At 39.1% G+C, this 14,192-nt stretch overlaps 1 protein-coding gene across 9 annotated transcripts in view; it reads right to left on the reverse strand.

The window, feature by feature from the left end:
- Positions 1-14,192, reverse strand: part of MPDZ (multiple PDZ domain crumbs cell polarity complex component) — a 103,020-nt gene that overhangs the window by 81,753 nt on the left and 7,075 nt on the right. For 6 of the 9 annotated variants that reach the window (XM_042877427.1, XM_042877429.1, XM_042877432.1 and 3 more), the window contains 3 exons: positions 13,259-13,344; positions 12,458-12,624; positions 525-746 (listed from right to left, as the gene is read on the reverse strand). In XM_042877427.1, the coding sequence (XP_042733361.1) occupies positions 525-746; positions 12,458-12,624; positions 13,259-13,274 (405 nt within the window). In that variant the 5' untranslated portion in view covers positions 13,275-13,344. The remainder of the gene's footprint in view (positions 1-524; positions 747-12,457; positions 12,625-13,258; positions 13,345-14,192) is intronic. The other 3 variants (XM_042877433.1, XM_042877430.1, XM_042877435.1) reach the window with 3 other exon arrangements.

Consider the following 14,192-nt stretch of genomic DNA (forward strand, 5'->3'; position numbering starts at 1 on the left):
GATGGAATTCAAGGAAAAAGTATAAGTGTGCAAAAGGCTTTCTAGAACATCAGAAGACTTCCCATATCCAGCTCTTTCAAAGGTTAATTAGAAAAATTCCAGAACAGATGCATGGCCATTCTCAGCCACAACCTGATTCACATACAACTTCTGCCTACCACAGAATCATAGTAAGATTACAGAACACCACACAGCAAGGTCAGAAAGGAAAAAGGAATTTCTCATCTTATTTTCAATGACATAATTAGCTTTAATTAGTTATGTACACAAGAGCATGCTATATCAAAGCATATCCTACATATGTGCATCAGTGACCACAGAAAGACAACAGCATTCAGATCTATGAGTGTCATACTGCCCAGCTAAAGACAGTATCAGCAGAAACAACATCAAGGCTACTTTTCCAATACTGTTTTCTCATGTACCAACTGCTTTTCACATTAAAAGGTTACCTTTGTTTTGTTTTTTATAGGAAGTATGTTACTCTTTTGCCACATTTCAGGATTAGCAGAAAATATGGTTACCTGGGACATACTTCTGATCAGTTGCTCAAAGTCATCACTAGTGGATTTCCCATTAATCTGTGGAGTAATGGATCTGATTGATGCTTCTAACACATTAGCTGGGCTGCCATTCTGCTGAGCCAACAAATATGACTCATTATGCGGTAAGGACCCTGCATTCACACCGTGGTGGAGAAGCTGAGGGAATTCACTAGTGAAATGTACAGAAGGAGTAATATTTACCTGAAAAAGATTAATAACAATACATTTAAGGATATACCAGAGTTCCTCCTACTTACCATAAAGCATCATGACTGGTTAATAGCTTTTAAAAAATATTATAAATCCCATTTTCTGACTTTAGAAATATTATTTAAAAATTAAAAAAAATATGTATTTGTAGTTGATGACTGTTGTAAATCATTAGCTAAAACATGACAGAAGGTGAAAATAGCAGCCTGAAGTACACTAACACTGCACTGGTGGTAAACAACTGAACAAGCTTTTTCTATGCTGCAAAGCTTTTGGAAAACAAATTGTTCAATTACTTTACAAGAAAAAAAAAGCATACACATTTTGATGAATGAAAAGAAACCTAATCTGTGATGTAGGAAACAATGATCTGAATGAAATTTCACCAGTCTGGGTTTCTCCACCATTACATACTAAGGCATCCTCCGTGACATTCCACACTTTAGAATTACAAACAAAATTACCAAGCAACTCCAATGTCACCAGGCTGATCTGAAAACCAGTCATATACACACAGATCTGACAATACCTTTCTGTTACAGCAGAAAATAAGAGAAGTACCTACCTTGCACAGACCTAGTAAATAACCTAATTTCATGCAGCTCTCAAATGGCCAATCCAATGAATGTCTGGGAATGAGGGAACAGAGATACTACTTTATACAAATACATAAAGCTCAGGAGAAGAAGCCCTCAGTTACCCATTGTTTCACTTTCTTGTTTACTATCAACAGGGACTGTTCTTTACATCAGTTTCATGCATGTGTGACATACTAACCTCACTTTAGGGCCACATTACTTTGGCCTCAAGTACTTTTAATAGACTCACAGTGCAAAAACTCTAGCAATCTGTACAACAGAGAGAAAATTGATTCTCTGTCCTCAAAGCCTTCTTTGTAAATTTCAAATATCAAGAAAAATAATCTCAATTTGAGAATGTAATCTAAGATAGCCACTAAACCAGTTTCAACTGTTTAGGCTACTGCCTTTAAATTTATCACACCTTTCTCCTAAAGGTCTGGTCAGAAGTTATCAGTATAATTCTTCACCACAAATCTCCCTCTCACCTAGGCGATTCAGGAAAATGTATCAGAACAAAGATCATTTGTTGAATATCCTATCTGTCTGGATATAAGTATCAAGATACAGAATAATAAAAGGTAACATTGGAAAGAAAAGCTCTCAACAGCATCAAGCCTTCTTGGCCATAACAAAATGGAAAAATAGTGTACTTTTGAACTCAAGTGATTTTCACTGCAGAGACTATGTTCTGTTGGCCAAGTTCAGGAAGAACTACTTGTTACATTTCAGACAAATCAGAATACTTAAAACATACACACATAAACTTTCTTTAAAAGCATACAGTCATTTTTGCAAACCTGTAAAGAACAGACTGGTAAATTTTGTTCCACAGTAAGTGCATTCAAGAACAGTCTGATCTCCCTTAGGTTGTACGTGTGGATATAAAACAAAGAAAGCCCGTGCTTTACTGTGTTTTCTCATCAGCTGGAGCCCACGCTACAGATTAATTCACTTTCACATTCCCAGTGTCAGTGACTTCCATGTATAAAGGTTTGCACTGAACTTGGCCAATTAACATGCTTAGTTTTTGCTCTCCTCCACCTTCAAATCTACTAACACATTCTCCTGCCATATTCCTTCCTATACAGTTGTCATGGGGACAATCATTATTTATAAAAACATTTTATACCATTGTAACTAGCATGCCTCATACTATTTCTGTTCAAAAACATTTTCAAATTGTCACAGCAATTAGAGTGAATGAGATACAAATTCAAACCGCTTCCTGTAAACTCAAGGGCCATACCCCAGAGACATGGTATCACAAGTTTTGATCAGTCAGGTATGTGTTTATTTTCCAAATTTCTGTGCTCATTGCAGAAACAAAAACAAAAACAAAACAAAAAAAGCACTTAACTACCAATCCTGCTGAAAATTATCATCCTCAAATTTTGTCTGGTGGAAAGAGTAAGAAGAGAAATCATCATCTTCATGAGGAAAGCAAGCAACATTAGTCTAAACAAGGCAACAGCACTGTGTGAACAAAATGATTCTTCTCCATGAAGAGGCGACAGCTCATGAAACCTCTCCATGAACCCTTTGAAGACTTTGGAGTGGTGATTTCATATTATGCAGGCTTCAGTAGGCATGATTAAACCTTCAGAAAAATACATTAAATACTTAGATTTCATTTAGTACAATTCTAAACACAACAGTAGTCTGTCTTGACACCCATTTAATGTGGCAGAAACTTGAAGTTTCACCTGCCAGAACAGCAAGAAGGGTCACTGATATTGCCATCAGTTCTGTGAAACCCATGTGTGCATGAAAACCAGCTTTGAACAGAGCGCATAGTCATCTTCCCAGACAAAAGAGGGAGAAGAAAGATTTTTTTTTTTTTAATGACTTCTAAGAGCAAAATTTGACTCTAGAAGTAAATAGACTCCAGAAGTAAACGAACAAACAAACAAACAAACAAAAAGTTAAGAAATATCACAATCACCTATCATCTTTCCATCATGTATCAGCATTCCTGGTCATCTGGAAAAGTCCCAGAGGATTAGATGCTTGCCAAAGTGACTCCAATCTACCAGAAGGATTCAGGGAACTACAGGCCTGTCAGCCTGACCTCAGTACCAGGTAAGGTTATGGAACAGACCATCTTTAGGGAGATCACATGGCATGTGCAGGACAACCAGAGGATCAGGCCTAGCCAGCATGGGTTCATAAAAGACAGGTTCTACTTGGCCAACCTGATCTCCACTGCGAGTGACCTGCCTGGTGGATGAATCTGCCTGATTTCAGCAAAGTCTTTCACACTTTCTCCCACAGTATTCTCCAGCTGGCAGCCCATGGCCTGGACAGATACACTCTGATGGGTAAAGAACTGGCTAGGTGGTGAAGAAAATTAAATGCAGCTGGCAAACAGTCACAAATGGTGTGCCTAAGGCCTGTCTTCTTCAATTTCTTTGATAACCTGGATGCACCCTCAGCAAGTTTGCAGATGGCACCAAATCTGCAGAAAATGTTGATCTGCCTGGGGGAAGGAAGGCCCAGCAGAGTGATCTGGACAGGCTGGATAGCTGCGGTAGACCAATGGGACAAAGTTCAACAAGACCAAATGCTGGCTCCTGCATTTTGGCCACAACAACCCCAGGCAACACTACTGGCTTGGGGCAGAGTGGCTGGAAGACCATGTAGAGGAAACAGACTTGGGGGTGTTGGTCAACACTCAGCTGAACATGAGCCAGCAGTGGCCACCCTTCTAATGATATAGCCCAGGATACTATTTGCTTTTCAAGCTACATGAGCACACTGCTGGCTCATGTTAAGTTTTTTATCCACCAGGACCCCCAAGTGCAGGGCTGCTCTCAAGGACCGCTCCTTCCAGTCTGTATAAACGCCTGGGATTCCTCCAGCCCAAGTGCAAAACTCTGCACTTTGCCGTGTCGAACCTCATCAGGTTCACCCGGGCCCACCTTTCCAGCCTGTTGAGGTCCCTCTGAATGGCATCCCTTCCTTCCACTGTGTCAACACCACCACTCTGCTTGGTGTCATCAGCAAACTTGCTGAGGGTGCACTCAATTCCATCATCAATGTCATTGATAAAGATATTAAAGAGCACCAGTCCCAAGACAGACCCTGGGGGATTTTGCTCATTACTGGCCTCCACCTGGACATAGAGCCATTGATGACCACCTTCTGTCTGCAGCCTTTCAACCAGTTTCTTATCCATCAAGTGGTCCACCCATCAAATCCACATCCCTCCAAGTTGGAGATAAGGATGTGGTGGGGGACCATATCAAAGGCCTTGCTCAAGTCCAGGTAAATGACATCGGTCGCCTTTCCCTTGCCCACCAATGCTGTCACTCCATAATACAAGGCCACCAGATTGGTCAAGCGTGACTTCCCCTGGTGAAGCCGTGCTGGCTGTCTCAGATCACACGCTCATTCCTCATGTGATCAAGCATGTCATCCAGGAGGATCTGTTCCACGATCTTCCCAGGCACAGAGGTGAGGCTCACTGGCTTGTAGTTCACTGGGTGCTCCTTGCTCCCTTTCTTGTAAATGGGAGTGATGTGACCCTTCCTCCAGTCATCTGGAACCTCACCTGACAGCCACGACTTTTCAAATATGATGGAGAGAGGCTCAGCAACCACCTCAGCCAGCTCCTTCAGAACCCTGGGATGCACGCCATCCGGCCCCATAGACTTGTGCACATTCAGTCTCATGAGGCGGTCTTGGACCTGCTCTGTCCTCGCAGTGGGGGGGCGGACCACCCCGGTCCCCACCTAGAGGTTTAGGGATGCACAGCTCAGGGAAGTATAAAGTCATGCACTTGGGGAAGAATAAACAAGAATAATCACACACACTTGGACAACTTAGAGAACAACCTGTTGGGAAGGAGCTCTGTGAAGAAGAGCCTGCAGCACTGGAACAGGCTGCCCAGGGAGGTTGTGGAGTCTCCTTCTCTGCAGATATTTAAGACCCGCCTGGACACCTACTTGTGTGACCTGGTGTAGGGAACCTGCTTTGGCAGGGGGGTTGGACTCGATGATCTCTGGAAGTCCCTTCCAACCCCTACAGTTCTGTGATTCTGTGATTCAGGTTCTGGGGGACAACAGGTTGACCACATGTGAGAATCCTTCTTTGTTTTCGGCTCAAAGTTTGCCATCTGAGGCATTTCTTGCGACAAGACCCTGACTTATCTAGGAGATGAGAGGTGGATGTTGCTGGGTGGCAGTCAACATCATTTGTGGACAAAGCATTTCTTTGGGGCTGTTTGCATTTGGAAGAGAATGACTATCACGGTAACTATCTCCCCCTTGCTTCCTACAGAGACAGTAGACTTTGCTTTTATTGCCCATCTCTCCTATTGCCCTATTGCCTCCTATTGCTTTCCCTTCCCCATCTCCCTTAATGACTAGGACTTGTAATAAACTGATTGGGCTATGATTTGACCTGATGTTTCTTAATCTCACATCGGGTATACATATATCATAGAACCTTCTCTCATTGATAATCGAAACGAGACACCATGAGCCAGCAGTGTGTCCTTGTGGCCAAGTAGGAAAATGGTATCCTGGAGTGCATTAAAGAGAGCATGGCCAACAGGTCAAGGGAGGTGATCCTTCTCCTCTACTCTGCCCTATTTAGGACTCATTTAGGTTCAGCTTTGGACTCCCCAGTTCAAAAAAAGACAGGCATTTCCTAGAAGGAATCCAATGGAGGGCTATAAAGATGATAAAGGTCCTGGAGCATCTCTTGTATAAGAAAAGGCCAGAAAAGGCCCAGGTCTCTTTAGCTTGAGGAAAAGCAGACTGTGGGCAGATCTGATTAATCTTTATAAATATCTATAGGGAGGTGGGAGGCTCTTCTTGGTGGTGTCCAGCAATAGGACACAATAGTGGCCTAAAAATTGAACACAGAAAGTTCCATACAAACACATGGAAGGACACCTTTAAAGTAAGGTTGACAGAGCACTGGAACAGGTTGCCAGAAAGGTCATGGAGTCTCCTGCTCCAAAGATACTCAAGATCTGTCTGGATGCCTATCTTTGTGACCTATTGTAAGGTGCCTGCTTTAGCAGAGGGGTTGGACACAACCTCTTGAGGTAACTTCCAACCCTTCAATTCTGTGATTCCATGCCAACCTTACTGTCTGTAAGTCCAGATTTTTCCATTAATTTCTCTCAGAACTTTTCCATTTTACCATGATTTGCACACTACTAGCATAAAAGCAATCCCAATCTGTTAAAGCCCTCTCTGGATAGAATGGTAATGTCCTTTGTGTTTCTGGAAGGCTCCTTTACACATACAAGTGTAGTGAGAAATACACAATTCTGGAAAAATCATGTCATGTACAAAATAAACATATAAATCAAGAAAGCTTCAGTAATTCTATCCCAACACTAAAATAAAACAGTTTAACAAGATATGAATGGTGAAAAGATACTATGGTATTAGCTTGCTCAGATACAGAATACAGCACTTACCTGCTTACATGCATAAACAGCAAAGAAAAATAGAGCTGCACCTCAAAAATTAAGTAAAATATGTACCCCTCGCTACCATTTGTAATACATATTCTCTTTCAATCTGAAATCCTTCTCATCCATTCAGCATCCAGTACTACACAGTCTTCAGTACAGAGAGGAACTCCATGTGCATCCCACACAAAGTTCTATGAAGGTTTTGCTAGAACTGCTTAGCAGGGTATCACTTTAGGTAGATAGCTTCTCTGTTTCTAATGTTCAAACAGCAGAACAGTCAAGATGACCATGTTATCTCACATTAAAACACATGACTAGTATCACTGTTTTCTACTTTAAGTAATTTTGAAGAGTTCTTACATGTGCAGTGTTCATTAAAACACATAATTTTCCACAGATATATATTAATTTTTTTTCTCTCTGGTAGAAAACTTTCACATCCTGTTGCTAGAACAGAAGTAGCAACAGATCAAATATTCATATTTTAGAGCCATATCATTTGTTTCCATAGACAAAATCCCATTCAAATCACCAAAACAGTGCTCACTTTGTCAGCCTGACACACCGTCTCTTCTGTACACTTTATGAGCCAGCTAGTAAACTACTGCAAAGGTGTGAGAACTAAATGAACTTCTGTATTCCTTCTGCCTTCCAACAAGTGCTGAGATGGAAGTTGTTCATGTTTTTTTTCAGATGTTTTTCCATTAGTAATTATTAACTCAATGATTCTGAAGACACTGGATAGCTTCTATTTGCATGACAGCTGACATACTGAACACCTTTAATACCAATTTCAATACAAATTCGAAAAAGTTAATCTCAAACATTCATGTAAAACTATGACTACAGCAAACTACAATGTAGTACACCTGTTCTATAATAATTATCAGTAAATTTCATTTTTTCACCTTGTTTTTCCTTTAAAGAAATATGCATTCAGTGGAGGATGGGTTAACAAGGGAAGCTTCTGAACTGTGATGAAAACTTTAAGAAAATTACCAAGCCATTAACAGAGTGAAGTTTTGTGTATGTATGCATGCATGAAAAAAAACTTTAGATTCATCTTCTCTTCTAAAACATACATACACAAGCTCTAAAATTACTACCATTATAAAATGACATTTATAATGACTTCAAGAGGTAAAATATTAGAATCCTCAGACAAATTAAAAACTTTCCTCCCTCCTCTCCCTTCAGATATAGGCTTATAGCTTGTAGCAGCTAGGAAGAACTGGTGTATATTATTGCTAATCATTGAAGCATAGGTCATTTCTAGGGGAGCAATAAGCCACACATTGAAATCTCAGGATGATAATGCTATTGTAGTTTCAAGAAAGAATTTTCAAAAAATGTAAGCTGCACTGCTTTGCAATAATAAAGTCACCATATTACCCTGGAGAAATAGCTTTATGGAAATGCAATCATGTAAGTACTGTACAAAAGAATATTGCTTTGTTTTATAATTTGGCCAATGATAATTGTCTGATTGGTTTCCTCCTTGCTGTGCATAACATCTGCAATATATGGGCATAATTTGGCATAAGCAAAAAGATGACAAGGATAAAATTTTTAAGCACGATGAAGTCCATATCATAATCCTGCAGACAAATGCTGGATGTAATCAAACAGCACTTACATTTGGCCGTTCAAAATGCTTTTAATAAAAATGAAACTATTCCAGTCATGCCTGTTACCTTATCAGCATTCAAAGCTATGTAATCATCATTGCTAAAAAAAAAAAAAAAAGAACAAATTCTTCATTATCTGCATTTTAACGTCACTACATACACAATGAGGATACATTTCACTGAATACATCTGTGTGCTGAGCATCAAAAAAGTCAGTGAGAGCAAAAGCAATATCAGAAGCATCAGAGCACAAGCTAGCCCCGCAGCAACCCTGTGTAGGAAGTGGCGGGTGAGGACCTGCTGGCAGGCTCCCTGAAGGAGGCTCCTGAAGTGCCCCAAATTCTTCTCCAAAGGAGAGGGCAGTATGCACAAAAACACTGTGAAAGCAGCACCAAAACCTCCTTTAAGTTTCCTGCAAAACAAGCAGCAGTAATACATGCAGAACCCTACTCCTCAGCAGCGCTTCGAAGCGCTCCTGGCAACTGTGTCTTCACCCCCCAGAGCTCTGTCCTCACAGGGGCATAAAGCAAACAATAACAATAAATTTTTTTAAAAAATAAGCATGTGAGGAGTGTAGCCAAGCCAAAGGATTTTTTGTTCTGGTAGAGAGAGAAGGAGAAAAGGAGGCAGTGGATGAGCAAGAGACGGAAAGGAAAAGAGGTGGTAGACAACGTTTGCCAGCACTGTTTTCTTTAATATCTTTTATATAGAAAATACTGTTGAAAGACCTAGAAAATTCAAAATACCACCATTTCTGCTACTCTTTGTCAGTTTCTCAACTCCCAACAGCAAGACTGCTCTTCAAAAGCTGAAAACATTCACAGAAGAGTATGGTTACTAAGAAAGAGGAAAAAAATCTCCCTGCTTCAGTGCTCTTCAACTCAAGTGACAGGTGAAGTCAGGAGAGCAATTCTCTATCAAATATTCTTTAAACATTCCTAGATTTTTCCCACTCAAGTTTCTAAATCTGCAGAGATAAATCTGCAGAGTAAATAAATCCTGTTTGCTCATCTAAGGAAAAAAAAAAAAAAACACCATATTGTTAAAACACCTGCCAATAGGCAGCAAAGCATCAGATTTGCTGACTTCTGCATTTTGCCTCAGCAACATACAGATGAAGCAACATACCACTCAGCCTACACTCCCCCACTGAACAAAAACGCAAACTCAAAAGGCTGTTGTTAAGCACACATCAATACTTAAGGGAATCAGTTCCCAATTAACACACAGAAGCTTTAAGGAAAAACAAGAGAGCAAATCTGAAGAAGTGTCTGTACAGAGATAGTCATTTCTCAGATACCCTCTAGATGTTTAAAAGATCCCTTATCTAGGGGAAAAAAAAAAAAACAAAGGAGGAATCCGAGCACTTTAGACTATAAAAATGGCAGTAGCAACCATTGTATCTGAATGCTAGAACTCTGTACTTACATCTTAGGAAAACATAACAGATGTTTACAAAATCACCAGGTCATTTTCCAGATCTGAACAAACAGAAGATGATCTCACAGTTATCTTTATGCCTTCCAGGCTGGACATTAGGAAAAATTTCTTCTTAGAAAGTGTAGTAAGGCATTGAAATAGGTTGTCCAGAGAAGTGCACATGTCTGGAGGTGTTTAAGAAAAATTTACATGTGGCACCTAGAGATATGGCTTAGAGATAGAGATATGCCTTGGTGGTGATGGGTCGATGGTCAGACTACATCATCTTAGTGGTCTTTTACCATAATGATTCTGATTCCAGATGCTGTGCCTCAAGACAGAAATATGTCTTTCCCTCAATTTTATGAAACCACCATCAGCCCACAAATCTCTGCTGGAACACTCACAATTAATCAGTTCAATTAAGAAAATTAATTGCCATCATTTCTTCTCTGCTCCCATCTTCTTTTTCACACCTATACTTTCTTGACAGAGGGTTTTCTCCTGAGAATTTTGCAGTAGTCTTGGAGCTCTTTAAGAACTCATACACTTATTAAAAGCACATTAACAATTTAACAGACTGTCACTTACAATACACCTTAACAGACAGACCCTGGCTCAACTTTTAGAATAGCCTGTTGCACATGCAAGAAATTTAGTGACCTCAGTCTGCAGCAGATAGAGACTGTAACAACCATCCACTGCACTACTCAGCACCATTTCACAAGCCTTGCTGTTTTCACTAACTTAAGAGTTCCAAGAGCACAATGCCTTTATAGCCATGAAAAGAAAACTGAAGAGTGGCCCTGAACTTTAGCAAATCGCAACTTTGAAAACACTAACAAAGTTAGTCTTCTGAAATAACTATTTCATTATTTTATTCTTTGTCTTGTTTCAGGATTATTTATAGGCATTTATACAAAGCAGAGAAGAAACAGACAATTTCATGTTATACAGTAGGGAAAAAAAAAAAAACAGGAAAAAAAAAAGGACACTTTCTAAAGAGAGAACAAAAATTTGAGAATGGAAACTTGTAATTGCATATTCAGATGTTTATACAAGCATAAAGAAATTCACATACAACTAGTTCTATCAGCTAGACTGGGTATGTGTGCGGTCCACTGAGTTTACTACACAGATAAAAAACCTGCGAGTTTAGGGCTGCAGTTGAAATGATTTTTTTTTTTTTTTAATACATTTCTGAAATTAACTATGGAATATTGGTAGTGGCTCATTTAGGTGGTTGAATTTAGAAAAACAAGTATTTTTTAACAACAAAAACAGTGTCGGTAAGTGAAAATTGATCTGCCTTTTCAGCAAACACATGCTAGTGTTTCAGGGACATCTTGTTTTTGGACTGTACAAACCCACAAACATTACCACAGAATTAACTGTGTGTTTTTGGATGTCAGTTCCCAAACTACAGAGCCTCAAAGAACCTCTCAGAAGAGCTTTTCACCAAGACCTTTTTAATCACTCCAAATTTAATGCCATCACATACAAAAAAACCTGCAAAATTAAAAAAATAAAAACAACCAACCCTACACATAGTCATGTATGGCACTGCAGACACCACTCTACCATTTATATAACAAATACCATATTTGTTAGTGTAAAATAGATATTCAAGATAATCTACAGGGAACAGTAAAGTGCCATGCAGCTGTCGCAACCTCAGGAGCACAAAGGCTCCTCTCACCAGATACACTCTAGCAAGAGACAAGATGCAGCTTCACTATTCAATAAGGTCAACATGCAGAGTATCCCTCTTTCTGCTTCACCATTTCTCCCTACTAGCGACATGTACTACGTGTGCCTTCATGAGGTATGTTTTAGGAGCTCAAATGTTGCACATTCCACTGTTACAGAACACGGCACTTCAGAACAGAGAGTGACGAGAACATACAATATGCAAAGAAAAACAGGTTTCTTTTTCCACCTGCCTCACGCTGTTGAAAGCATCTAAACTGACCTGAAGCCCGTAAGAAGCATTTCTGGCTATACTTAAAGAATAAGGAATAGCTCTGTGGGAGTTGGCTGTATGTGAAAAGCAGGTTAGCAAGTTATAGGGTTATAACAATAACAAATAATCATCAGCTTATGGTTGGATTTCATGATTCTAGAGGTCTTTTCCAATCTTACTGATTCTACAATACATAATTATGCCAATAAAAATAAGATGTCCCCTCTGAAGAAAGGCAGAAAAGTGATACTTCAATTCTTGAGCAACTGGAAAGGAGGTAGGACATCTTGTTTCTTTTCAATCTCGTATAGAAAGAAAAATACATATGCATCTTCTGAAGCCAGTATTCCATAAGAATGAATGAAAGAACAAACAAAACACATTACTTCCTTTTCAAAGACAGTGACAGTAGGCAATACTTTAACTTATTACCCAATATCATCATTTCCCCCCCCAGTGCACAAAGTAACTTACAAGCATGTACGTAAAAAAATGTATGCATACTCTATGTTTGATGGGACATAACAAAAGCCCAGAAATGTAACTGGGTGTGTTCTCCTTTGTTCTCCAAAGCTTTGAATCAGATCTTTATTAAGGCTACTTGACTTCAATATTCACCATGCAAAAGGACATACAGTTTTTATACTTTTCTCTTGTGTCTGGGAGGCTACTTTTCCTACCTGATCTCTCAGCTGTTGAACGGAAGTTTGAAGGCTGAGAATTTGATTAAAAAGCGGACTCTGCAGCACTGATTTCAGTAAGTTCAGTTTTTCCTCATTTGCGATGTCACCTCGATCCCGAAGCTTTGCCTGTAAGCGTTCCACAGCCTGGAGGGCCCGATGTGTATCTGTAGCAACATTCACTCAAGTCAGTGGCAGTTTAGGAACAGCCATACGGAAAGCACATAAATTTTATTAAATACCTCTTTTTTTTCAAAATACAGAGGTCTATAAGGGTTTTTGTTCAGAACTGAACCAAACATGTCTTAATGAATTACGAAGTCAGAGAAGAGCACAAAGCAGAAGGCAAATAATAAGATGGCTGTTACTTTTGTTGGCTTTTTTCTTTCTTCCATTAATTACTAGGTTGCAAGAAAGTAAAAATTTTTCATTAAAATTCAGTACAGGAATTGTGGCTATAGGCAACTGCAAATAAAATCAAACAAAAATACCCCTAAAAAGATGTCTTCTTCCACACACACCTTTTAAAAGGTCTTTTTTTCTAGTCTTTTAAGAAAGACTAGGAAAAAAAAAAAAAAGACAACTGGGAAAAAAAAAAATAATTACATAAATGACAGCTTTTTGTTTCCTAATTTTAAAACAAACAAACAATTCTAAAACAAACAAACAAAAAATTGCCAAGCATTTATCATAAAACCCACCTCATTTGTATACACCAGTAACCTGTAACTATTACACACAATACATCTGACAAATACAGTGAGAAATTATAATGAAGCAAAAAAAAAAAAAAAAAATTACCAATTGTTTCCAACATGCTCTCTATTTCTGCTTCTCAGCTCCTATTCCAACACAGAAAGCACATACAAATATTGTCCTGGTTTTTCCTGAAAAAGGAAACACAGGGAAACTGTCAGATGTAGAATACAAAGTAGAGAGCTCAGAATGAAAAAAAATTAACTTCTGAAACCAACTGCCATGCCCTCAAAACAACAGCCCACTAAAACTACATCTCCTTCAGGTAATTTATTTCTGCATTTCCATATCAAAGATCCTGTCTGCATAATGTTGCACAACATGCCCTGCAATGCTTTAATCAGAAGGTATGAATCACAGCTGCCACTGAGACTTCACAGCATTTCATTGCTTTCCCTTTCAGCGATTCATAAAAACATTCCCTGCAGGTTCAGTTTTCAAGCTCTGTGTTGACAATATCAGGTGCATGAACCTAAGAAGAAATCCATGAGTCACAAAGCATTACTGCTATCAGATTTGCAGAACTTTCACACTACTACGTCCAGAACTCATGCTACAACCTCCACTACTTACATATGCCAGTATTAAGAGTCAGATATGGTTGATGAATGATCTTTGCCAACACAAATTTACAGGCAGGAAACTCTACCTTACAAAGAATCTGAAACTGATTAGTATTTTGTGAGCTTGGGGAATTTGAGTGGTTTTCTTTTCTTGTTTGGTGTTTTTGTAATATTGCTCAGAAATTTGTGATTTTTGTATGAGTGGGAGAGTCTGCCCATCCACAGCTGTGATGGAGACTGTGATGGAGGTAAATGAAGTGAGAAATCCAAATACCATTGTAGGTGCACGAACCAACATGTGCTTTTTTATTTATTTACCCTTCCCAACAGTACTTTTGTTTTCTTTGTAACAGGAAAGTAGTTTAAGATAGTAAATCAACTTGAATCTGGTAAAGAAAGCATCATACAGAAAACAG

This window comes from Lagopus leucura, unplaced genomic scaffold (assembly GCF_019238085.1).
Source record: "Lagopus leucura isolate 7727_CA_CO unplaced genomic scaffold, USGS_WTPT01 Super-Scaffold_100018, whole genome shotgun sequence".
NCBI lineage: Eukaryota > Metazoa > Chordata > Aves > Galliformes > Phasianidae > Lagopus > Lagopus leucura.